The sequence below is a fragment of the Coregonus lavaretus genome (assembly GCF_964263955.1).
Source record: "Coregonus lavaretus genome assembly, chromosome: 2".
Taxonomy (NCBI): Eukaryota; Metazoa; Chordata; class Actinopteri; order Salmoniformes; family Salmonidae; genus Coregonus; species Coregonus lavaretus.
The window spans coordinates 74,920,276-74,945,389 of NC_139989.1; the positions used below are offsets into that span (position 1 = coordinate 74,920,276).

At 42.3% G+C, this 25,114-nt stretch overlaps 2 protein-coding genes across 2 annotated transcripts in view; one reads left to right on the top strand and one right to left on the bottom strand.

Moving 5' to 3' along the window:
- Positions 1 to 25,114, bottom strand: part of LOC311141240 (NLR family CARD domain-containing protein 3-like) — a 230,725-nt gene that overhangs the window by 103,502 nt on the left and 102,109 nt on the right. The gene's annotated exons all lie outside the window — the stretch shown is intronic.
- On the top strand, positions 5,254 to 19,531 carry LOC311141344 (NLR family CARD domain-containing protein 3-like). Its single transcript, XM_084176640.1, has 7 exons — positions 5,254 to 5,448; positions 10,559 to 10,702; positions 15,871 to 15,987; positions 16,349 to 16,433; positions 16,563 to 16,791; positions 17,197 to 18,985; positions 19,250 to 19,531. The coding sequence occupies exons 2-7, from the start codon at positions 10,575 to 10,577 to the stop codon at positions 19,437 to 19,439; spliced, it is 2,538 nt and encodes an 845-aa protein (XP_084032766.1). The 5' UTR covers positions 5,254 to 5,448; positions 10,559 to 10,574; the 3' UTR covers positions 19,440 to 19,531.

The window sequence follows — 25,114 nt, forward strand, 5'->3', positions numbered from 1 at the left end:
CTGGGACTCACCCACAAACAGGACCAAGCCTGACCTGCTGAGGAGTGACGGACTCCATCCTAGCTGGAGGGGTGCTCTCATCTTATCTACCAACATAGATAGGGCTCTAACTCCTCTAGCCCCACAGTGAAATAGGGTGCAGGCCAGGCAGCAGGCTGTTAGCCAACCTGCCAGCTTAGTGGAGTCTGCCAATAGCACAGTCAGTGTAGTCAGCTCAGCCATACCCATTGAGACTGTGTCTGTGCCTCGACCTAGGTTGGGCAAAACTAAACATGGCGGTGTTCGCCCTAGCAATCTTATTAGGATAAAGACCTCCTCCATTCCTGCCATTATTGAAAGAGATCGTGATACCTCACATCTCAAAATAGGGTTACTTAATGTTAGATCCCTCACTTCAAAGGCAGTCATAGTCAATGAACTAATCACTGATCATAATCTTGATGTGATTGGCCTGACTGAAACATGGCTTAAGCCTGATGAATTTGCTGTGTTAAATGAGGCCTCACCTCCTGGTTACACTAGTGACCATATTCCCCGTGCATCCCGCAAAGGCGGAGGTGTTGCTAACATTTACGACAGCAAATTTCAATTTACAAAAAAAATGGCGTTTTCGTCTTTTGAGCTTCTAGTCATGAAATCTATGCAGCCTACTCAATCACTTTTTATAGCTACTGTTTACAGGCCTCCTGGGCCATATACAGCGTTCCTCTCTGAGTTTCCTGAATTCCTATCAGACCTTGTAGTCATAGCAGATCATATTCTAATTTTTGGTGATTTTAATATTCACATGGAGAAGTCCACAGACCCACTCCAAAAGTCTTTCGGAGCCATCATCGACTCAGTGGGTTTTGTCCAACATGTCTCTGGACCTACTCACTGCCACAGTCATACTCTGGACCTAGTTTTGTCCCATGGAATAAATGTTGTAGATCTTAATGTTTTTCCACAAAATCCTGGACTATCGGACCACCATTTTATTACGTTTGCAATCGCAACAAATAATCTGCTCAGACCCCAACCAAGGAGCATCAAAAGTCGTGCTATAAATTCTCAGACAACACAAAAATTCCTTTATGCCCTTCCAGACTCCTTCTGCCTACCCAAGGACGTCAGAGGACAAAAATCAGTTAACCACTTAACTGAGGAACTCAATTTAACCTTGCGCAATACCCTAGATGCAGTTGCACCCCTAAAAACGAAAAACATTTGTCATAAGAAACTAGCTCCCTGGTATACAGAAAATACCCGAGCTTTGAAGCAAGCTTCCAGGAAATTGGAACGGAAATGGCGCCACACCAAACTGGAAGTCTTCCGACTAGCTTGGAAAGACAGTACCGTGCAGTACCGAAGAGCCCTCACTGCTGCTCGATCATCGTACTTTTCCAACTTAATCGAGGAAAATAAGAACAATCCAAAATTTATTTTTGATACTGTTGCAAAGCTAACTAAAAAGCAGCATTCCCCAAGAGAGGATGGCTTTCACTTCAGCAGTAATAAATTCATGAACTTCTTTGAGGAAAAGATCATGACCATTAGAAAGCAAATTACGGACTCCTCTTTGAATCTGCGTATTCCTCCAGGGCTTAGCTGTCCTGGATCTGCACAGCTCTGCGAGGGCCTGGGATCGGGAGAGACACTTAAGTGTTTTAGTACTATATCTCTTGACACAATGATGAAAATAATCATGGCCTCTAAACCTTCAAGCTGCATACTGGATCCTATTCCTACTAAACTGCTGAAGGAGCTGCTTCCTGTGCTTGGCCCTCCTATGTTGAACATAATAAACAGCTCTCTATCCACCGGATGTGTACCAAACTCACTAAAAGTGGCAGTGATAAAGCCTCTCTTGAAAAAGCCAAACCTTGACCCGGAAAATATAAAAAACTATCGGCCTATATCGAATCTTCCATTCCTCTCAAAAATTTTAGAAAAAGCTGTTGCGCAGCAACTCACTGCCTTTCTGAAGACAAACAATGTATACGAAATGCTTCAGTCTGGTTTTAGACCCCATCATAGCACTGAGACTGCACTTGTGAAGGTGGTAAATGACCTTTTAATGGCGTCAGACCGAGGCTCTGCATCTGTCCTCGTGCTACTAGACCTTAGTGCTGCCTTTGACACCATCGATCACCACATTCTTTTGGAGAGACTGGAAACCCAAATTGGTCTACACGGACAAGTTCTGGCCTGGTTTAGATCTTACCTGTCGGAAAGATATCAGTTTGTCTCTGTGAATGGTCTGTCCTCCGACAAATCAACTGTACATTTCGGTGTTCCTCAAGGTTCCGTTTTAGGACCACTATTGTTTTCACTATATATTTTACCTCTTGGGGATGTTATTCGAAAACATAATGTTAACTTTCACTGCTATGCGGATGACACACAGCTGTACATTTCAATGAAACATGGTGAAGCCCCAAAATTGCCCTCGCTAGAAGCCTGTGTTTCAGACATAAGGAAGTGGATGGCTGAAAACTTTCTACTTTTAAACTCGGACAAAACAGAGATGCTTGTTCTAGGTCCCAAGAAACAAAGAGATCTTCTGTTAAATCTGACAATTCATCTTGATGGTTGTAAAGTCGTCTCAAATAAAACAGTGAAGGACCTCGGCGTTACTCTTGACCCTGATCTCTCTTTTGACGAACATATCAAGACTGTTTCAAGGACAGCTTTTTTCCATCTACGTAACATTGCAAAAATCAGAAATTTTCTGTCCAAAAATGATGCAGAAAAATTAATCCATGCATTTGTTACTTCTAGGTTAGACTACTGCAATGCTCTACTTTCCGGCTACCCGGATAAAGCACTAAATAAACTTCAGTTAGTGCTAAATACGGCTGCTAGAATCCTGACTAGAACCAAGAAATTTGATCATATTACTCCAGTGCTAGCTTCCCTACACTGGCTTCCTGTTAAGGCAAGGGCTGATTTCAAGGTTTTACTGTTAACCTATAAAGCGTTACATGGGCTTGCTCCTACCTATCTTTCCGAGTTGGTCCTGCCGTACATACCAATACGTACGCTACGGTCACAAGACGCAGGCCTCCTAATTGTCCCTAGAATTTCTAAGCAAACAGCGGGAGGCAGGGCTTTCTCCTATAGATCTCCATTTTTATGGAACAGTCTGCCTACCCATGTGAGAGACGCAGACTCGGTCTCAACCTTTAAGTCTTTACTGAAGACTTATCTCTTCAGTACGTCATATGATTGAGTGTAGTCTGGCCCAGGAGTGTGAAGGTGAACGGAAAGGCTCTGGAGCAACGAACAGCCCTTGCTGTCTCTGCCAGGCCGGTTCCCCTCTCTCCACTGGGGTTCTCTGCCTCTAACCCTGTTACAGGGGCTGAGTCACTGGCTTGCTGGTGCTCTTTCATGCCGTCCCTAGGAGGGGTGCGTCACTTGAGTGGGTTGAGTTACTGACGTGATCTTCCTGTCTGGGTTGGCGCCCCCCCTTGGTTTGTGCTGTGGTGGAGACCTCTGTGGGCTATACTCGGCCTTGTCTCAGGATTGTAAGTTGGTGGTTGAGGATATCCCTCTAGTGGTGCGGGGGCTGTGCTTTGGCAGAGTGGGTGGGGTTATATCCTTCCTGTTTGGCCCTGTCCGGGGGTTTCTTCGGATGGGGCCACAGTGTCTCCGGACCGCTCCTGTCTCAGCCTCCAGTATTTATGCTGCAGTAGTTTATGTGTCGGGGGGCTGGGGTTAGTTGGTTATACCTGGAGTACTTCTCCTGTCTTATCCAGTGTCCTGTGTGAATTTAAGTATGCTCTCTCTAATTCTCTCGTTCTCTCTTTCTCTCTGAGAACCTGAGCCCTAGGACCATACGTCAGGACTACAGGGCATGTTGACACCTTGCTGTCCCCAGTCCGCCTGGCCTTGCTGCTATTCCAGTTTCAACTGTTCTGCCTGCGGTTACGAAACCCCTACCTGTCCCAGACCTGCTGTTTTCAACTCTTAATGATCGGCTATGAAAAGCCAACTGAGAGACCTGAGCTCTAGGACCATACGTCGGGACTACCGGCCGTGGTGACTCCTTGCTGTCCCCAGTCCGCCTGGCCTTGCTGCTATTCCAGTTTCAACTGTTCTGCCTGCGGTTATGGAACCCCTACCTGTCCCAGACCTGCTGTTTTCAACTCTTAATGATCGGCTATGAAAAGCCAACTGAGATTTATTCCTGATTATTATTTGACCATGCTTGTCACTTATGAACATTTTTGAACATCTTGGCATGGTTCTGTTATAATCTCCACCCGGCACAGCCAGAAGAGGACTGGCCACCCCTCATAGCCTGGTTCCTCTCTAGGTTTCTTCCTAGGTTTTGGCCTTTCTAGGGAGTTTTTCCTAGCCACCGTGCTTCTACACCTGCATTACTAGCTGTTTGGGGTTTTAGGCTGGGTTTCTGTACAGCACTTCGAGATATTAGCTGATGTACGAAGGGCTATATGAAATAAAATTGATTGATTGATTAATATAGTTGATGATATTGTTATGTGTATTCATATAGTTGATGATATTGTTATGTGTATTAATATAGTTGATGATATTGTTATGTGTATTCCTATAGTTGATGATAAGTTTTGTGGACAGTGTTATAATAGGCCTACTCTCCTTAAAATGTTTTGGATATAAATTAGATGCGTGGGGTGAATTCGTTCTGTTTCCATCTGTGTGCCCCAGGGTGATTGCTCCTACACTATCTAGAAACTAAAAGGGTTCTTTGGCTGTCCCCATAGGAGAACCCTTTGTAGAACCCTTTTTGGTACTAGGTAGAACCCTTTTGGGTTCCATGAAGAATCCTTTCCACAGAGGGTTCTACATGGAAGGCAGAAGAGTTTTACCTGGAACCCAAAAGCGTTCTCCTGTGGGGACAGCCAGAGGACCCTTTTGGAACTCTTTTTTCTAAGAGTGTACTGTATCATAGGTCTATAGACTTGTCTTCTCAAAACAGGCTTAAAACACAACAAGCAACAACATTTTCTCTTTCTAATCTACTGTTAACTCTTTTCACTCAGGAAGGTATTTTGTGTGAAAGAGAGACAAATAAATATTGTGGAAAGACTGTGTGTTCATTAGTGCCCACCGTAGCAAAACGTTTGGCAACAGAAACCGTTTAGGTCACGTTGTACAGCGTTTGGAGTAAACTGTTTATGCAACATTTTAAATCTGTTGGCTGCGGTGTACACTAATGAATACGACCCAGGTAGTAGCCTACAACTCGGCTGTTGATGCCTGCCTCATGCTGAAACCTGAACGTAGCCTGAGGGGTGTACTATGATGCAAGCTAGATATACTGTTTTTTCAAAGCTTATCTACATTTCAGTTAGCTTCACATTCCAGATCAGACTTCACCCATTAGAATACACAGAGTGCTAGTGATCAGGAAGGTGCTCTTTCAGCAGAACTGAAAATATCTCAATGACTTGACATGTTCTGGTTTTGAATTCAGGCTACAAGGTGAGAATCTTTCCAGGGATTATTATAAAGTGGTAGAGAAATGTAATGTCTGGTGTAATTTTAGTACAGTGAATGGATGTCAAACACCCAGACCTAAGAGTCGACTTCTAATGAGACAGGTACGTGTCAGTTTAATCATACAAAATGGAGCTAACTGAATGTGGGCAAGTCAAATTCATATATTCATATATTATAGTTCTACATTTAACATTTGATATGATAAATGTAATTTTATCATAGTTCTACTATAGTGTAGCGATCCTCGCTAAATGAGCCACGTCACAATTCCAACCAAGTAACCCAATTGGCGCCAACAGCGCGATGCGTAGGTTGTTTGCCTTTTACACATGCAACCTGGGTTCGCTTCCCTGCCCCGCTGTTTGCTACGTTGGTGTCATAAGTAGTATGGTGTCTGTGAGGCCATCAGAATTTATGGCCCGGACATGTGAGGGGTCTGAGTAGTCGATGCACAGACTTTTGTAGGGGACAGTGTGAGTCAGGTTACAATTCCCATTTCTGCGATGCGTAGGGTGTTTGCCTTTTTTCGACAGCGACCTGGGTTTACCGCCCTGCCCGCTGTTTTCTACACTATTGATATCATAATCTTCCCGACATCGTTTGGACACACCTACTCATTCCAGGGTTTTTCTTTATTTTTACTAATTTTTACATTGTAGAATAATAGTGAAGATATTAAAACTATAAAATAACACATATGGAATCATGTTGTAACCAAAAAAGTGTTAAACAAAAATATATTTTGTATTTGAGATTCTTCAAATAGCCACCCTTTGCCTTGATGACAGCTTTGCACACTCTTGGCATTTTCTCAACCAGCTTCATGAGGTAGTCACCTGGAATGCATTTCAATTAACAGGTGTGCCTTCTTAAAAGTTAATTTGTGGAATTTCTTTCCTTCTTAATGCGTTTGAGCCAATTGTTGTGTTGTGACAAGGTAGGGAGGTATACAGAAGATAACCCTATTTGGTAAAAGACCAAGTCCATATTATAGCAAGAACAGCTCAAAAAAGCAAAAATAAATGACAGTCCATCATTATTTTAAGTCATGAAGGTAAGTCAATACGGAACATTTCAAGAACTTTGAGAGCTTCTTCAAGTGCAGTCGCAAAAACCATCAAGCGCTATAATGAAGCTGGCTCTCATGAGGACCGCCCCAGGAATGGAAGACCCAGAGTTACCTCTGCTGCACAGGATACGTTCATTAGAGTTACCAGCCTCAGAAATTGCAGCCCAAATAAATGCTTCACAGAGTTCAAGCAACAGACACATCTCAACATCAACTGTTCAGAGGAGAATGTGTGAATTAGGTCTTCATGGTCGAATTGCTGTAAAGAAATCACTACTAAAGGACACCAATAAGAAGAAAAAACCTGCTTGAGCCAAGAAACATGAGCAATGGACATTACAATGGTGAACATTTGTCCTTTGGTCTAGAGTCCAAATTTGAGATTGTTGGTTCCAACCGCTGTCTCTTTGTGAGACGCGGTGTGGGTGAACGGATGATCTCTGCATGTGTAGTTCCCACCGTAAAGCATGGAGGAGGAGGTGTTATGGTGTGGTGGTGCTTTGCTGGTGACACTGTCTGTGATTTATTTAGAATTCAAGGCACACTTAACCAGCATGGCTTCCACTGCATTCTGCAGCGATACGCCATCCCATCTGGTTTGCACTTAGTGGGACTATCATTGGTTTTTCAGCACACCTCCAGGCTGTGTAAGGGCTATTTTACCAAGAAGAAGAGTGAAGGAGTGCTGCATCAGATGACCTGGCCTCAACAAGTGCTCAGCATATGTGGGAACTCCTTCAAGACTGTTGGAAAAGCATTCCAGGTGAAGCTGGTTGAGAGAATGCCAAGAGTGTGCAAAGCTGTCATCAACGCAAAGTGTGGCTATTTAAAGAAACTCAAATATAACATATATTTTGATTTGTTTAACACTTTTTTGGTTACTACATGATTCCATATGTGTTATTTCATAGTTTTGATGTCTTCACTATGATTCTACAATGTAGAAAATAGTAAAAATAAAGAAACAATGGTTTTGGGAAACAGCTTGGAGATTTAACAATGCTCCTACAAAGGTTCTAACGATTAACTTAGCCTTCAGGTGCTTTAGGCAAACCGGGCCCAGGTGGTCTCTTTAGGAAATGTTTTGAAAATATTTGGCCTAGGCTACATGCCCTGTTATTTGGACCGATTTGTAGGTGATCAATCCTGCTACTGATAGCCTATGTGAACTGATATGAACAGGTTTAGGCTGGTAATCTAGGATATGTAGGCTACATCCGAAGTACAGTACCAGTCAAAAGTTTGGACACACCTACTCATTCCAGGATTTTTCTTTATTTTTACTGTTTTCTACATTGTAGAATAATAGTGAAGACATCAAAACTATGAAATAACACATACACATATTGCTCATGCCTAGGCCACATGCTCTGTCCTGCTACTGGTAGGCCTGTAACGTTATGGGAACTGATCTGAACAGGTTTAGGCTGGTCATCTAGGATATGTAGGCTATAGCTGAGGTATAGACCTCCATCTGCATATCACTAACAAACCACTATTATATATTATAACCTAGCCTACTTTACATAATATAAATCTCCTACTTTTTGCAAAAATACTTTCTGAATGTATCAATGATTTCCCCTCAGATCAATCATGCCCGTTTTAGCCCTTCTGTCTACATTCTCAGATACGTTTAGAAAATAACAGATTGAAAGAAATAGTCTACTTTTAATAAATACACATTAGCGTGAGAGAGTGGAAGGGCTGAGAGGAATGTGGCCTTGTGTTGCTGCACTGTCTATAACTACCTAAACAAACAGTAACAGGAAGATGAGGTGAAAGATATCAGTCACGACTACATGTTGTTACAGGCTTTGGTATTTCCATTTATATTTTGAGGTTGGACGTTAGCACGTTGGCCGCACCTCTTGGCGCCACCTCAGTAGACAGTATGCTTATGCCTGTGCTGGCTTGTCATCTCTTTAGTCAGAAGGGTTCCATCTGTTATGTGATATTGAAGAGCAGCTGGCCCAGTGTTCTGGCTGGCCTTAGAGATGTTAGAAGACTGGCACCTCTTTGTAGCTCTGCTTCTTTAAGTTGATGAACAAAGTATTTCTGTCTTGTATCTCCCAGGGTTTGGTTTGGTTTGGTTTGGTTTGGTCTGGTTTGGTCTGGTTTGGTCTGGTTTGGTGTGGTCTGGTCTGGTTTGGTCTGGTTTGGTCTGGTTTGGTTTGGTCTGGTTTGGTCTGGATTGGTCTGGTTTGGTTTGGTTTGGTTTGGTTTGGTCTGGTTTGGTCTGGTTTGGTGTGGTCTGGTTTGGTCTGGTTTGGTCTGGTTTGGTCTGGTTTGGCCTGGTTTGGTCTGGTTTGGTTTGGTCTGGTCTGGTTTGGTTTGGTCTGGTGTGGTTTGGTCTGGTTTGGTCTGGTCTGATTTGGTCTGGTTTGGTCTGTTGTGGTTTGGTTTGGTGTGGTTTGGTTTGGTCTGGTTTGGTGTGGTCTGGTGTGATGTGGTTTGGTTTGGTCTGGTTTGGTCTGGTTTGATCTGGTTTGGTCTGGTTTGGTGTGGTCTGGTTTGGTCTGGTTTGGTCTGGTTTGGTTTGGTTTGCTCCATTAGTTTTTTTACTCCATATTGTAAATTGGAGGGTTTTTATTTCAGATGTCCTCGTCTGGAGCCACTTCAATGGGCACTCATGGTGGGAGTCTTTTAGGTACCACTTTCTTGTTGCTAGTCAACATTCAGTGGACACTAGGGATTGGACGATTAATACCGGAGCTCCGATGCGACGTTGCAGTTTTAAAAGCACTACTGATTCGACACAACGTATCAATGCTTGTATCAAAGTAACAATACTACGTGATGATGACGGTCGAAGCTTCGGATATCACACTTCCATGACAGGTCTCAGAAGAGCACTGACCTCTGCTGGAAGCTTTGTGTTTGTATCTATACTGAACAAAAATATAAACGCAACATGTAAAGATTCCAGAAATGTTCCATTCGCACAAAAAGCTTATTTCTCTCCAATTTTGTGCACAAATGTGTTAACATCCCTGTTAGTGAGCATTTCTCCATTGCCAAGATAATCCTTCCACCTGATAGGGGTGGAATATCAAGAAGCTGATTAAACAGCATGATCATTACACAGGTACACCTGGTGCTGGGGACAATAAAAGGCCACTGGAAAATGTGCAGTTTTGTCACACAACACAATGCCACAGATGTCTCAGGTTTTGAGGGAGCGTGCCATTGGCATGCTGACTGCAGGAATGTCCACCAGAGCTGTTGACAGATAATTGAATGTTCATTTCTCTACCATAAGCTGCCTCCAACGTCGTTTTAGAGAATTTGGCAGTACGTCCAACCGGCCTCACAAAATGCGAGAGATCTCACTGATTTCTCCCTGGTGCTAGTGCTTTTTTTTTTAGATGCAAAGTCTCTTTCAAACACTGACCTCTACTGGACACCTTATTTATACATTTAGTTTGATGTCTTCCAGTTTGTAGCCCCTGAATGGTAGCTCAGCAGCTAGGGACGGGGATTGGGATTTACCATTGTTGTTTAAATAATGTGTTTTATTTAGTGTAGCCTATGATAATCTTCTGTCTTTAGTATCCTAAATAATACCACAGATGCATCGTTTTTGAAAACATAGTGAACCTGGAGGCAAAAAGCGAACCCCACATTCTAACTAAATGTTGTTTATTAGCACTCAAATCCATCAATGGCATTTTCGGCACAATATGGTGAAAGCCCCAAAGCGTTCAGAAAGCCTCTGTTTCCCACCACTAGTGGACACCCCCATGAGTGTCTTTCAGAACCCCTCCTAAAACCACCTGTTTCGTTTTGGTTGTTGTTAATGACTCTTTGTTAGTTCCTTCTTCTGTTTGAGAGACAATGTTTTATTTATTGTTGAGGAATGTAACAATGTTCATGTGATTAAATTAAATCACCCGACTGTTTGGATATGTCTGTTAGTAAATGTTTTATTTCTAAGAGATCATGAGTAAAAGAGAACAATTGACATTCTAGACTGAGTTGTCACTGTGTTAACCACAACCAACATGCTGCATCTCTGTTTAGGGGTCAGTGGTCTAAAATGAGTCTCTCTGGGGAGAGAGAGGAGGGGGTCCCTGCCTCTAAAATGAGTCTCTCTGGGGAGAGAGAGGAGGGGGGCCCTGCCTCTAAAATGCGTCTCTCTGGGGAACATGACACCAAAGCTAAGAGGTGAGATGACAATTTTCTGAAGAATTTATTACGTTTATTTACAAAATAAATAGCTATCTTAAGATGAATGCACTTACTGTAAATCACTCTAGATTAGAGTATCTGCTAAATCAGGAGTTCTCAATCCGGGGTCAGCGGAGGTACTGCAGGGGTTCTGCAGCACCCTGACTGGACTTGTTGCAATGGAAGACATTTGATCAAATTTTCACGACACGAACACTTTGCCTACTCTTCATTATTGCCTAATATAATGGAATGCATATTTCTTTAACCAATTCTGATAGTTGTTACAAGCGGAATTTTGACAATATTACCGTTATACCAACACACTCTTCACACCCGTTTAACAACTCTAAATAGCTTTGGCATCGTAGGCATCAGGGTCCCTTGCCAATAATGTTGCCTACTACGTTGCATACAATGTTCATTTTCATCGAACACATATTTCGCCCTAGATGCCTTCAATTTCCCAATTTATAGCCATGGCCAATTTAGGATTATTTTTTAACAACGTGATGTTGTGCTCCAAAGGGATAACTTGAAATAACATGATGTAGGTAATTAAATAATCAAAAGAAAAACGTGTTTATTATACACTTAGAAAATAAGGTTCCTTATAGAACCAAAAAGGCTTCTATCACTTCCTTAATATATGGAACCACTAAAAGTTATATATATTTTTGGGTTAAGTGAAGAAGAACCTCTAGAGTTCTGATCAACGAAAGGTGATTGTTTTGAGGATGTGAACCCAGCAGCCTTCCAGTGGTCAGATCAAACCCGCCCGTTTTTTCCAGCGCCCGGCCCGGGATTCGAACCAGCCACCTTTCTGCCATAGGTCCAACTCCTGCCACAGCTCCAACTCCTTAGCCGCTGGGCGAAAACCTGAGTTACTCTTCAGAAATAAGCATGAGTTAATATGCCAAAATGAAGACAACATGCTATGCAGACATTAATGGTATCACTTATACATAATTATTATACAGAAATCATTGCCAAAAGCACAAGACATACAGTTGCATTTAGGTCTATATTATTTATGGATTGATCATATAGAAATATAAAAATATTATTTTTAACTACTCCAAAGCAATTACATGTGCCGCAGGAACCACTGACTCACTGCATTATTCTATAGTATTATCAAGACACATGCTGTTAATACTTAACTGGTTAGGACAGCTCATGAGGTGTCCTAAATATCTGCCGACTAGGTGGGACTAGAGGCATCATGCATAGCTTTAATTTATACCCATGAGTGTAAAATGTCTTTATTCTCAGCACTTATACGACCAATGTTCTACTCTGAGACACTTTGTGGATAAGGGCCCAGATCTCAAAATATTGTTATAAAAAAACTTTGAATGTTTGTTTTACATATAAAAATAAATAAATGAATATTACTAATGTAAGCCAGTGTAAAGACTGGGTTATGTATGCACTCACTAACTGTAAGTCGCTCTGGATAAGAGCGTCTGCTAAGTGATTAAAATGTAAATGTAAATGTATTGTGTTGCTCTGCTCATGTCCGCGTTCTGGAACTGTCCGCGTCCACGTCCAGAACTGCCCGCGTCCCCGTACAGAGCTGCCCGCGTCCACGTACGGTTTGGCGCCAAGCATATTGTCCAGTTACGCGCAGAGTGGGCTGAGGTGATGTTGGGGAATAACGACAGAGTTTGTTACAGTGTTGAGACGCCGAAGTTTATTGTTCAATTAGCTTTTTTGCGTAATGGTCAGGGACAGTATGAGTGTAGCCAGATCCTTTTCACTCGCTATTCTTGTTTAATTGTGTGGTTCACCGGATTCGTCTTCATCCTAGAGTGACAGACGAACGACCTGCTAGCTAGCCAAGCTAGTCGGTACAGCTAGCTAAGCTAGCTACTCTACCAGCAGCATCCTAGTTATCCTAGCTACCACTACATCATCACCGGCTGCCTGCATTTCTTGTGGACTCCCTGGTTGTTTCTTCCACCTGTTAAATCCCGTGGAGGGCTTCTCCCTCTCTCGTTGACGGATGCTGGCCTACGCTCCTCTCTTCACTAGATGGACGGTAACTTTACGTGTTACGTGGTCTAAGGCACTGCATCGCAGGGCTAGCTGTGAATCCAGGCTCTGTCGTAGCTGGCCGTGACCGGGAGACCCATGGGGCGGTGCACAATTGGCCCAGCGTCGTCCAGGGTAGGGGAGGGAATGGCCGGCAGGGATGTAGCTCAGTTGGTAGAGCATGGCATTTGCAACGCCAGGGTTGTGGCTTCGATTCCCACGGGGGACCAGTATGAAAAAATAATGTATGCACTAACTGTAAGTCGCTCTGGATAAGAGCGTCTGCTAAATGACTAAAATGTAATGTAAATGTGTTTAACCCCTCTGTGTCCAAGGACTGAACTTTTGAATATAATTTTCGGGCGCCTCAAGTTACATTATTTTCAACGTTTATTTCTGATAAAAAAACAGGCCTTATTTTAGGTCATTTTTCACCCTACCAGCTCCTATTAGTTCTGTTGAGCTCCATGGCACCGACTCGCTTTCAGAACGTTATATTCCCAGTCCATTGTTCTGTGTCACAATGCCAGCTTCACTATTGTTATCAATGAGACCTGCCTGCGTTAACCCTGTAGGTTTACCTCAGGTAACTTATTATTAACAAGGTTACGGCTACTTGGTGAGCGTTAACCCTGTAGGTTTACCTCAGGTAACTTATTATTAACAAGGTTACAGCTACTTAGTGAGCATTAACCCTGTAGGTTTACCTCAGGTAACTTATTATTAACAAGGTTACGGCTACTTGGTGAGCGTTAACCCTGTAGGTTTACCTCAGGTAACTTATTCTTAACAAGGTCACGGCTACTTGGTGAGCATTAACCCTGTAGGTTTACCTCAGGTAACTTATTATTAACAAGGTTACGGCTACTTGGTGAGCGTTAACCCTGTAGGTTTACCTCAGGTAACTGATTATTAACAAGGTCACGGCTACTTGGTGAGCATTAACCCTGTAGGTTTACCTCAGGTAATTTACTATTAACAAGGTTATGGCTACTTATGGCTCACAGTTCACCTGTGTACACCTTGTGGTAACCCATAGCGCTAGCGATGGCTGGCGAAAAGCCATGAAACGTTAAACATTTTCTGGTCATGGTTAACCATGTTTTCAGAAAAAAGTGTACAACCTGAACAAAACGCATGTCCCTGTCCTCTTTTTCGAGAGGTGGCCGATTTAAACAGCCAGAATACATTTTTTTATTAAGAAATAAAACAACATCTTTGATTTGTTGTTTCTAAATGGTAATTTGATATGCATCGAAATCTTTATTAGTAGGTATCAAATTGAGCGAATGCTGCAAAGGTTCACAGAGTTGCAAACCAAATGGGTATAATGGGGTGATTATTGTCTAATCGGGTGGTCTAGCTCATTGATTTGTAGATCTGATGCAGTTGCTACCTCAGATTATGAGCCTAGCAAGTGTCATGAATGAGTTATGTAGTAACCACAGACAGCCACAGGGAGGAGCAAGAGAGCTATAAACCAATACTGTTTTTTGCCATAAAAACCCTAAAACTAACAATCAATCAAATGTATTGATAAAGCCCTTTTTACACCAGCAGATGTCACAAAGTGCTATACAGAAACACTTACCCTACGTATTACCTTTTTCAGCCTTAAGGGTAGGGTAGCCTAGAACACTTTTAGAAACTATTTTAGTAATGATATTATCTTAGTAAATACAATTATAGTATTAAATAGCATTTTGATAATTTTGTTAATCAAAACCTGTTTACGCATTTAGCTTTTTTTGTTGTTATTAGTTATTTTATGATATTTACTATTGCAAGGCAGAACGCTTGATAAACAAGACACATTTTTCAAATGTGGTTTGAACTGGGTGACCTAGTCACCTCTATGTGAAAGTCCAGCAATTGGCGTGGGATAGGTGGGGCAGGTTTGAGACTGATCTAAGGAATTAACAAGAAAAATACACTTTATTCTCAGCTGCCTCACCAATGTCTGTACTTGAATTAATCACTTTTAATTGCTAAATATTTCCAATAGATGGAAGCATATGACCACGAAGCATCAGTTATAGGCTACAAGCAGCAATATGATTGACATAAAATAGCATGCAACCAAATACTATATGTCCCATGATTTTCTAAGATGGTCACTCATTACTTTAGTTAGCTATATCTCGTATTAGGCCTGTGATGCTTTTGGAAGAGCAATTAAATAGTGACTATAGCAGGTGTTGAACCCCGGGTAAATAATCACTAGTCAGATGCTTTAACCTCAACCCTAGTATTCATGTATTATAAAAAATGATCTTAATATCTGATATTGGGAGTAAACAACCTCGGAATAGATAAGACAAGAGTGCATCTTCCAGCCCGCCAATAAATTAAATCATGCAAATGTACCTCAACATTCCCCACGCTTGCGCTAGAAGGCAGAGTACTCGCTGCCGCTGACGGCACAAGCTTTTTATCGGGGCTGAGTTGGCTACTTGTTCGAGAAGGCAGAGTGCTCGCTGCTGGTTGATGAAATCTGACAATGAATGTACTTGGAAAATAAATTTTTCTCGACCAGAGGTGACTCAATTAATGTTAATTGATTGGGTCTAATGGTCGTCTTGTGCTGAACTGCACATGTGCAGGCCGTCAAATCAAAGGCACTCCTTCGATATAAAGTTGTTTTTGACTAACATGAAAATGTGTCAGTTTGTTAAACTACTTAAGACAGAACATTTTCTAAATGAACAACTAAGGAAGTCATTTTTATCTCTCATTGACATCTCAAACCCCAATCCCTGGCCTGGTCTGCTTCATATGCATTCCCAGAATACATTTTTTACATCAGCAGTTGTCACAAAGTGCTTATATAGAAACCCAGTCTAAAACCCCAAACAGAAAATGCAAAAAAACATTTGTCTCTCTGAAATGAAGCCATTAAGTGATAGATTTTAAACAAACACATGTCTGTCATTGAACAACACCATGCCATGATTAGCTAGTGAGAAAACACAACCATTTATATGATAATTTCTTTAAACAATAGAAGCTAATTTACGAACATTTCTGAATATGGATATATAGCGTTTTAGAATGAAACTCTTGTTATGTTTCCCCATCTGAGCTCAGAGTAGATGGGAGACGTAATGTTTGTCTCTTTTGTGTTGAAGCCCAATCAAGCAGGAGAGACCAGCCTCCCCTGTACCCAGCTGTGTGTCCATGAAGAGTGACTGGTCTATGGATCTACCTATGACCTTTAGAGAGGGAGACTTTTCTACTGAACAAAGGTAAGAAGAACTCATGGGTCATGGTCAGTGAGTTAAACAACACTGTCTCTAGTCATTTCTCCTCTCCCATTTTCCCATTTATTTTGGTTGTTTTCATAATCCATAGGCTAATCCTTTTTTCCATTTTCATAGTCCTGAAACAATATTAAACTAACACAACATTCCCTTTGAGTGTGTGTGTGTGTGTGTGTGTGTGTGTGTGTGTGTATGTGTGTGTGTGTGTGTGTGTGTGTGTGTGTGTGTGTGTGTGTGTGTGTGTGTGTGTGTGTGTGTGTGTGTGTGTGTGTGTGTGTGTGTGTGTGTGTGTGTGTGTGTGTGCACTCCCTGGATGAGGAGATGTAATCTCATGTTTTGTCCACAGAAACCACCAGGAGAGATCAGAGTCAGAGATTCTCAGTGGTCAGTCTTCCCAGAGTCATCAAACAGACCTGGCCTCCATATTCAGTGTATGTGGTCATGTTATGTACATTTGTTTTTGTTTACCTCAAGTAAAGTTGACCTGTCAATCATTCATTAATGTGTTAATGAGAAAGCATTTAGTCTCTTGCTTAACTTATTTACTTGATTTATTTCAGTTGCTTGAAGAGAATATTATAACATTTGTGAAGAACGAGCTGAAGATGTTCAAGAGGATTCTTAGTCCAGAACTCCCAGAAGGCTTTGAGAGTCAGAAGCAGGATAAGAAAGTGGTGGATACTGAAGATGAGAAGCAGGAGAGCAGTGCCAGAGAGGGGGCTCTGAAGATCACACTGCACGTCCTGAGGAAAATGAACCAGAAGGAGCTTGCTGACACACTGGATAAAAGTAAGAGCTGTCTGCCTCATGTTGAATGCTGTTTTAGAACATTTAAAAGCTGTAGCTAAAGTACAGCTAAAGTAGCTGTTTAACTCAATGATATTGTAGCAGCCTTAACACAACACCTAGTGACCTCATCAAGTAGCAGCAGGGATGTGTTGTGTTGATTAATTTAGACAGAGAGAAGAGGAGAGAGAGAGAGAGATCGACAACATTAATGATACCATCAGTAATACCAATAATAATATAATCAGTCACACCAGTGTGGAATGCATTATTAAAACATTTACACATTTATACAGACAGTTAAGAGAATAAATTATTATAATTTAAACTTTATAACACAGTTTTACAAAACTGTCGGCATTAAATGAGACGTAATATTAATATCATCTGTGTTATTTCTTCATTCAGATGAGCTTGCTGTGATTTGCCAACGTGAACTCAAATCTAATCTAAAGAAGAAGTTTCAATGTGTATTTGAGGGGATCGCTAAACAAGGAAACCCAACACTTCTCAATAAGATCTACACAGAGCTCTACATCACAGAGGGTGGAACAGGAAAGGTCAATAATGAACATGAGCTGAGACAGATTGAGACAACAACCAGGAAACAAGCAAGACCAGAGACTGCAGTCAAATGTAACGACATCTTCAAACCCTTAACTGGACAAGACAAACTTATCAGAACTGTGCTGACAAAGGGAGTCGCTGGCATTGGAAAAACAGTCTCTGTGCAGAAGTTCATTCTGGACTGGGCTGAAGGAAAAGCAAATCAGGATGTCCAATTTGTTTTTTCATTCCCTTTTCGGGAGCTGAATTTGATGAAAAAGGAAAAACACACTTTCATTGAACTTCTCAGTCACTTCTCAATGGAAACCAAACAATCAAGAATCTCCAACTACGACAAGTACAAAGTTCTGTTCATCTTTGATGGTCTGGATGAGTGCCGACTGCCCCTAGACTTCCAGAAGAACAAGATTTGTTTTGACGTCACAGAGTCAACCTCAGTGGATGTTCTGCTGACAAATCTCATCAAGGGAAATCTGCTTCCCTCTGCTCTCCTCTGGATAACTACCCGACCTGCAGCAGCCAATAAGATCCCTTCAGGGTGTGTTGACCAGGTGACAGAGGTACGAGGGTTCAATGACCCACAAAAGGAGGAGTACTTCAGGAAGAGATTCAGTGATGAGGACCTGGCCAACAGAATCATCTCACACATAAAGACATCAAGGAGCCTCCACATCATGTGCCACATTCCAGTCTTCTGTTGGATTTCTGCAATCGTCCTTGAACACATGCTGAAACATAAGAGAGAAGAGATGCCCAAGACTCTGACTGAGATGTTCATACACCTTGTGGTGTTTCATACCAAACAGAAGAATGAAAAGTATCTTGGGAAAGAAGAGACAGGTCCACACTGGAATAAAGAGAGCATTCTGTCACTGGGAAAACTGGCTTTTCAACAGCTTGTGAATGGCAATCTGATTTTCTATGAAAAAGACCTGAAAGAGGCTGGCATTGATGTCAATGAAGCCTCAGTGTACTCAGGATTGTGCACACAGCTCTTTAAAGAGGAATGTGGGCTGTACCAGGAAAAGGTGTACTGCTTCGTGCATCTGAGCATTCAGGAGTTTCTGGCTGCTGTATATGTGTTCCTCTCATTCATCAACAACAATGAGAATCTAATGGCCAAACCGCAATCAACCAGGAACTTTTTTGCACTGTTCAGAGACAAGCCTGAAGTTACTTTCTACAAGAGTGCTGTGGATAAAGCCTTACAAAGTGAGACGGGAAACCTGGACCTGTTCCTCCGCTTCCTTCTGGGCCTCTCACTGGAGTCCAATCAGAAGTACTTACGAGGTCTACTGACAAAGACAAGAAGCAGCTCACAGAGCCATGAAGAAACAGTCAAGTACATCAAGGAGAAGATCAGGGAGAATCCCTCTCCAGAGAGGTGCATCAATCTGTTCCACTGTCTGAATGAACTGAATGACCATTCTCTAGTGGAGGAGATTCAAAATTACCTGAGATCAGGAAGTCTCTCAAAAGAAGAACTGTCACCTGCACAGTGGTCAGCTCTGGTCTTTGTGTTGCTGACTTCAGAAGAGGAGCTGGATGTGTTTGACCTGAAGAAATACTCCAGATCAGAGGAAGGTCTTCTGAGGCTGCTGCCAGTGGTCAAAGCCTCCAGAGCTGCTCTGTGAGTACATAAAATGACATTTAAGGACTAATCATCAGGAAGAAATATTCAGTTTAGAGAAATAAATGTATTATTGAAAAACATATTGAATCAATGCATTGATGTTCATATTAGTATAACAATATGACCATACAATTCTAGGAGACGGAAGATGAATCTATATGTTGTTTAAGAGAATAAACCAAATGCATCTGCCATTGTCCTTCTACACTACTGGTGTTAAATTAACAGTGTGTTTGTGAAATCATGATGATCTCTTTGCAGGCTGTCAGGCTGTGGAGTCACAGAGAAAGGCTGTGCTTCTCTGGTCTCAGCTCTGAAGTCAAACCCCTCACACCTGAGAGAGCTGGATCTGAGTAACAATGACCTGAAGGATTCAGGAGTGAAGCTGCTCTCTGCTGGACTGGGGAATCCCCACTGTAAACTGGAGACTCTGAGGTCAGTATTCCTGTAGTTGGTCAACAAGTGATAACTGTTCACCAGATCCACATGTGTTTACCAGGCACACATAGTCCACACCATATGTGTTTGGACAGTGAAGTTTACAGTTTTAAATTTGGTGCTATGCTCCAGCATTTTGGATTTGAGATATAATGTTTCATATTAGGCAACAGTACAGAATGTCACCTTTTATTTGAGGATATTTTCATACATATATGTTTTACTGTTTAGAAATGAAAGCACTTTATGTGTCTAGTTCTCCCATTTGAAAAAGTCGTAATAATTTGGACATATTGACTTATATTGTATTAAAGTAGTCCAAAGTTTAGTATTTGGTCCCATATTCCTTACCTGCAGTGATTACATCAAGCTTGTGATTCTACAAACTTGTTGAATGCATTTGCAGTTTGTCTTGGTTGTGTTTTGGATGATGTTTTTCGTAATAGAAACTGAATGGTGAATAATGTCCTGTCATTTTGGAGTCACTTTACTTGTATTGTCAGTAAGAATAGAATATGTTTCTGAACACTTCTACATTCATGTGGATGCTACCATGATTATGAATAATCAAGAATGAATCGTAAATGATGATGAATGAGAAAGTTACAGAGGAACAAGGATCATACCCCCTCTGTTATTGGTGAGAGGTTAGCATGTTTTGTTGTAGCCTCTGTAACTTTCTCACTCATTATTATTCATGATTCATTCATGATTTGTCTTAATCATGTCATCATCAGGATTAATTTAGTAGTGTTTAGAAACATGTTATCTACTCACTTAGACAGAAAATTACTCCAGTCATCATCCACCATTCAGTTACTGTCGGGCAAAACATAACCCAAAACACAACCAAAACAAACTGCAAATGCAACCAATGAGTTCACAACCAAATACTCAAATTTTGACAACTTTAATACACTAAAAGTGAAATGGTCAGAATACGTATGACTTCTTCAAATGGCGGGACTAGATACATAAAGTGCTTTCATTTCTAAATGGTGAAACAGATATGTATGAAATACCCTCAAATAAACGGTGACATTATATACTGTCACCTCATATGAAACATTTGATCTCAAATCCATAATGCTGGAGTATAGAGCCACATTTAAAATGTAATCTTCACTGTCAAACTAGATATGGTGTGGACTGTATACTCAATACAATCTAAATCTGATACCTCACTGTCTGTCTTTTAACTGATACTGCTTTTTAAACTGCTCTGGTCAGTCTATTCAAATATTTTTACTTCATATTTTTCTCTCTACAATCAATAATTTAATAACGTGTCATTTCTAATAATGAAACATTCATTTATGAATAGATATGGCAGGTTTCAGGACACTGGTGTATCTGAAAATGTTGAAAAAAATATACTGCCACTGTTTTCACCACCAAATAATAGCAGTGTGGTTTTAATATGATTTGACTCTTTGCAGGCTGTCAGGCTGTCTAGTCACAGAGGAAGGCTGTGCTTCTCTGGTCTCAGCTCTGAAGTCAAACCCCTCACACCTGAGAGAGCTGGACCTGAGCTACAATCACCCAGGAGACTCAGGAGTCAGACTGCTCTCTGCTGGACTGGAGGATCCACACTGCAGACTGGAGAAACTCAAGTATGCAGAGGGTTTATGTCAATGTTCATATCAGACATGTTGGAGTTATCAGGCTAGTTAAGACAAACATTCTGACCACCACTGGAATATGTTATATAAAGACTGTGTGTGTGTGTGTATGTGTGTGTCCTGTGTGTATGTGTGCACGTGTATCAGTGTATCACACACACACATACACTGGACACACACAGACTGGAATCACACACACACTGGACAAACACACACACACACACACATACTGGACACACACAAACACACACACATACACACACAGTGGCCCCACACACACACACAAAGGAAACACATACACACTGGACAGACACACTGGGCACACACACACACAAACTGGAAACACACACACACAAACTCACACGGACACACACACACTCACACTGGACACACACACACACACACACACACACACACACACACACACACACACACACACACACACACACACACACACACACACACACACACACACACACACACACACACACACTGTACACACACACACATACTGGAAACACACACACACTGGACACACACAATGGGCACACACACACACACACACACAAACACTGGACACACACACTGAACACAAACACACACTGTACACAAACTGGACACACACACACACACTCACACTCACACGGACACACACACACACATTCACACTGGACAAACACACACACACACACACACACCCCGGAAACACAAACATACTGGACACACACACACACACACACTCACACTGGACACACACACACACACACTCAAACTGGACACACACACACACACAATGGACACACACACACACTGGACACACACACACACACACACACACACTGGAAAACAGGAGAAAAAAAAACACTGGACACACACACACACGCTGGACACACACACACACACATCCTTGACACACACACACACTGGACACAAACACACACACACACACACACACACACACACACTGGACACACACAAACACACACACTTGACATACACACACTGGACACACACACACACTGGACACACACACACTGAAAACACAAACACACTGGACATACACACACACTGGACACACACACACACACACACTGGAAACACACACACTGGACAAACACACACACACAAACACACACAAACTCACAAAGGACACATACACACACTCACACTGGACACACACACACACACGCACACTCACACTGGAAACAAACACTCAGGACAAAAACACACACACACAAACACACACTGGATCACACACACACACACACTCACACTGGAGACACACACACACACTGGACACACACACACACACACACATTAACACACACACACACTGGACACACACACACACACACACTGGAAACACACACACTGGAAACACACACTCTGGACAAAAACACAAACACATACACACACTGGATCACACACATACACACACACACTCACACTGGAGACACACACACACACTGGACACATACACACACGCACACATTCACACACACACACACTGGACACACACACACACACACACTGGACACATACACACACACACACACACAACCTGAACACACATACTCACACAAACTGGACCAACACACACTAACACACTGGATCCACACACACACACACATATTGGAAAAAACACACTAGACACACACACACACGCTGGACACACACACACACACACTGGACACACACACGCACACACACACACACACACACACAAACATTGGACACACACACACACACACACACACACACACATACTGGACACACAAACACGCACTGGAAACACACACACACACACGCACTGGACACACACACACATACACACACACTGGACACACACACACACTCACACACACTCACCCACCCACACACACAAACTGGAAAAAAACACAGTAGACACACACACACACGCTGGACACACACACACAAACAAACAACACACTGGACATACATAGACACAGACTGGACACACACACACACAAAAAGGAAACACACACACTCACACAGGACACACACACACACACACACACTGGATCCATACATACACCCACTAGACACACACACATACTGGACAAACACACACACAGACTGGACACACACACACTGGACACACACACACACACACACACACACACTCACACTGGACACACACACACTGGACACACACACACACACACTGGACACACACAAAAATACACTGGACACACACACACTGGACACACGCACACACACACTGGACACACACACACACACACACTGGACACATACACAAAAAGGACGCACACTGGACACACAAACACACTGGACACACACGCACTCTGGACACACGATCACACACACACTGGACACACACACACACTGGCCCCACACACACACTCACACTGGACAAATACACACACAAAAAGGACACATACACAAAAAGGACACACACAGGACACAAACACTGGACACACACACACACACACACACACACACACTTGGACTAAGTTATATGCTGACTGTGTGTGTGTGTGTGTGTGTGTGTGTGTGTGTGTGTGTGTGTGTGTGTGTGTGTGTGTGTGTGTGTGTGTGTGTGTGTGTGTGTGTGTGTGTGTGTGTGTGTGTGTGTGTGTGTGTGTGTGTGAGAGTGTGAGTGTGAGTGTGAGTGTGTGTGTGTGTGTGTGTGAGTTCAGGTGTATCCCTCAATGACTGTCTGTTCTTCTGCTTACCACTACAGTGTGGAACATGGTGGAGAGAACACAATGAAACCTGGACTTAGAAAATGTGAGTGTTGACTGCTGTGAAGAAATATGACTAAGAATAAGTCTTAATTCAAGTGAAGTCAAAGTCAAAGACCACCATCATTACTTACTTGGTCATATTAAATATCAGCTGTAGTTCTACAGAAGCACAAATTGGGGACACCAAAGTTTACTAAGAGTTGCTTTGACAATGTGTGTGTCTGTGTGGCGTGTTCGTGTTACGTTAGAAATGTGTTTGTGTGTGTGTGCACTCATTCATGAAAATTTGAGTGTGTGTGTGTATCCAGTGTGTGTGTGTGTGTGTGTGTTCAGGATGTGTGTGTGTGTGTTCAGGATGTGTGTGTGTTTCTGTGTTTGTTCAGGTTGTGTGTGTGTTCAGTGTGTGTGTGTGTGTGTGTGTGTGTTTGTGTGTTCAGGATGTGTGTGTGTGTTTGTTTGTGTGTGTGTGTGTGTGTGTGTGTGTGTGTGTGTGTGTGTGTGTGTGTGTGTGTGTGTGTGTGTGTGTGTGTGTGTGTGTGTGTGTGTGTGTGTGTGTGTGTGTGTTCAGGATGTGTATGTGTGTCCAGTGTGTGTGTGTGTGTGTGTTCAGGATGTGTGTGTGTGCGTGTGTGTGTGTGTGTGTTCAGGATGTGTGTGTGTGTGTGTGTGTGTGTGTGTGTGTGTGTGTGTGTGTGTGTGTGTGTGTGTGTGTGTGTGTGTGTGTGTGTGTGTGTGTGTGTGTGTGTGTGTGTGTGTGTGTGTGTGTGTGTGTGTGTGTGTGTGTGTGTGTGTAATTAATAGGAATAAGTGTGTTTTATATTACCATACAGTATAACATATGATCATTGAACAAATCTCAAGTTAACTTAACTTCTCCTTTTGATACCTAGAAACATCTTCATTAAATTCATTAGTGAAAAGTGAGTTAACATTCTAATGTGAATGATGATGATTTCTAATATTGTGTCTGGTTTCATCCATCAGATGTCTGTGATCTCACACTGGACCTAAACACAGTAAACAGATTCCTCTCTCTGTCTGAGGAGAACAGAAAGGTGACATGGAGGGGAGAGAAGCAGCCGTATGCTGATCACCCAGAGAGATTTGAGGACTGTGGACAGGTGCTGTGTCGAGAGGGTCTGACTGGGCGCTGTTACTGGGAGGTAGTGTGGAGTGGGGGAGGGCCAGGTATAGGAGTGGCATATAAAGGAATCAGCAGGAGAGGAAGGGGTGATGACTGTGTGATTGGATGTAATGACAAGTCCTGGAGTCTGTTCTGCTCTGACAACCGTTACTATGCCAGGCACAATAATAAGTCCACTACCATAGACGTCCCC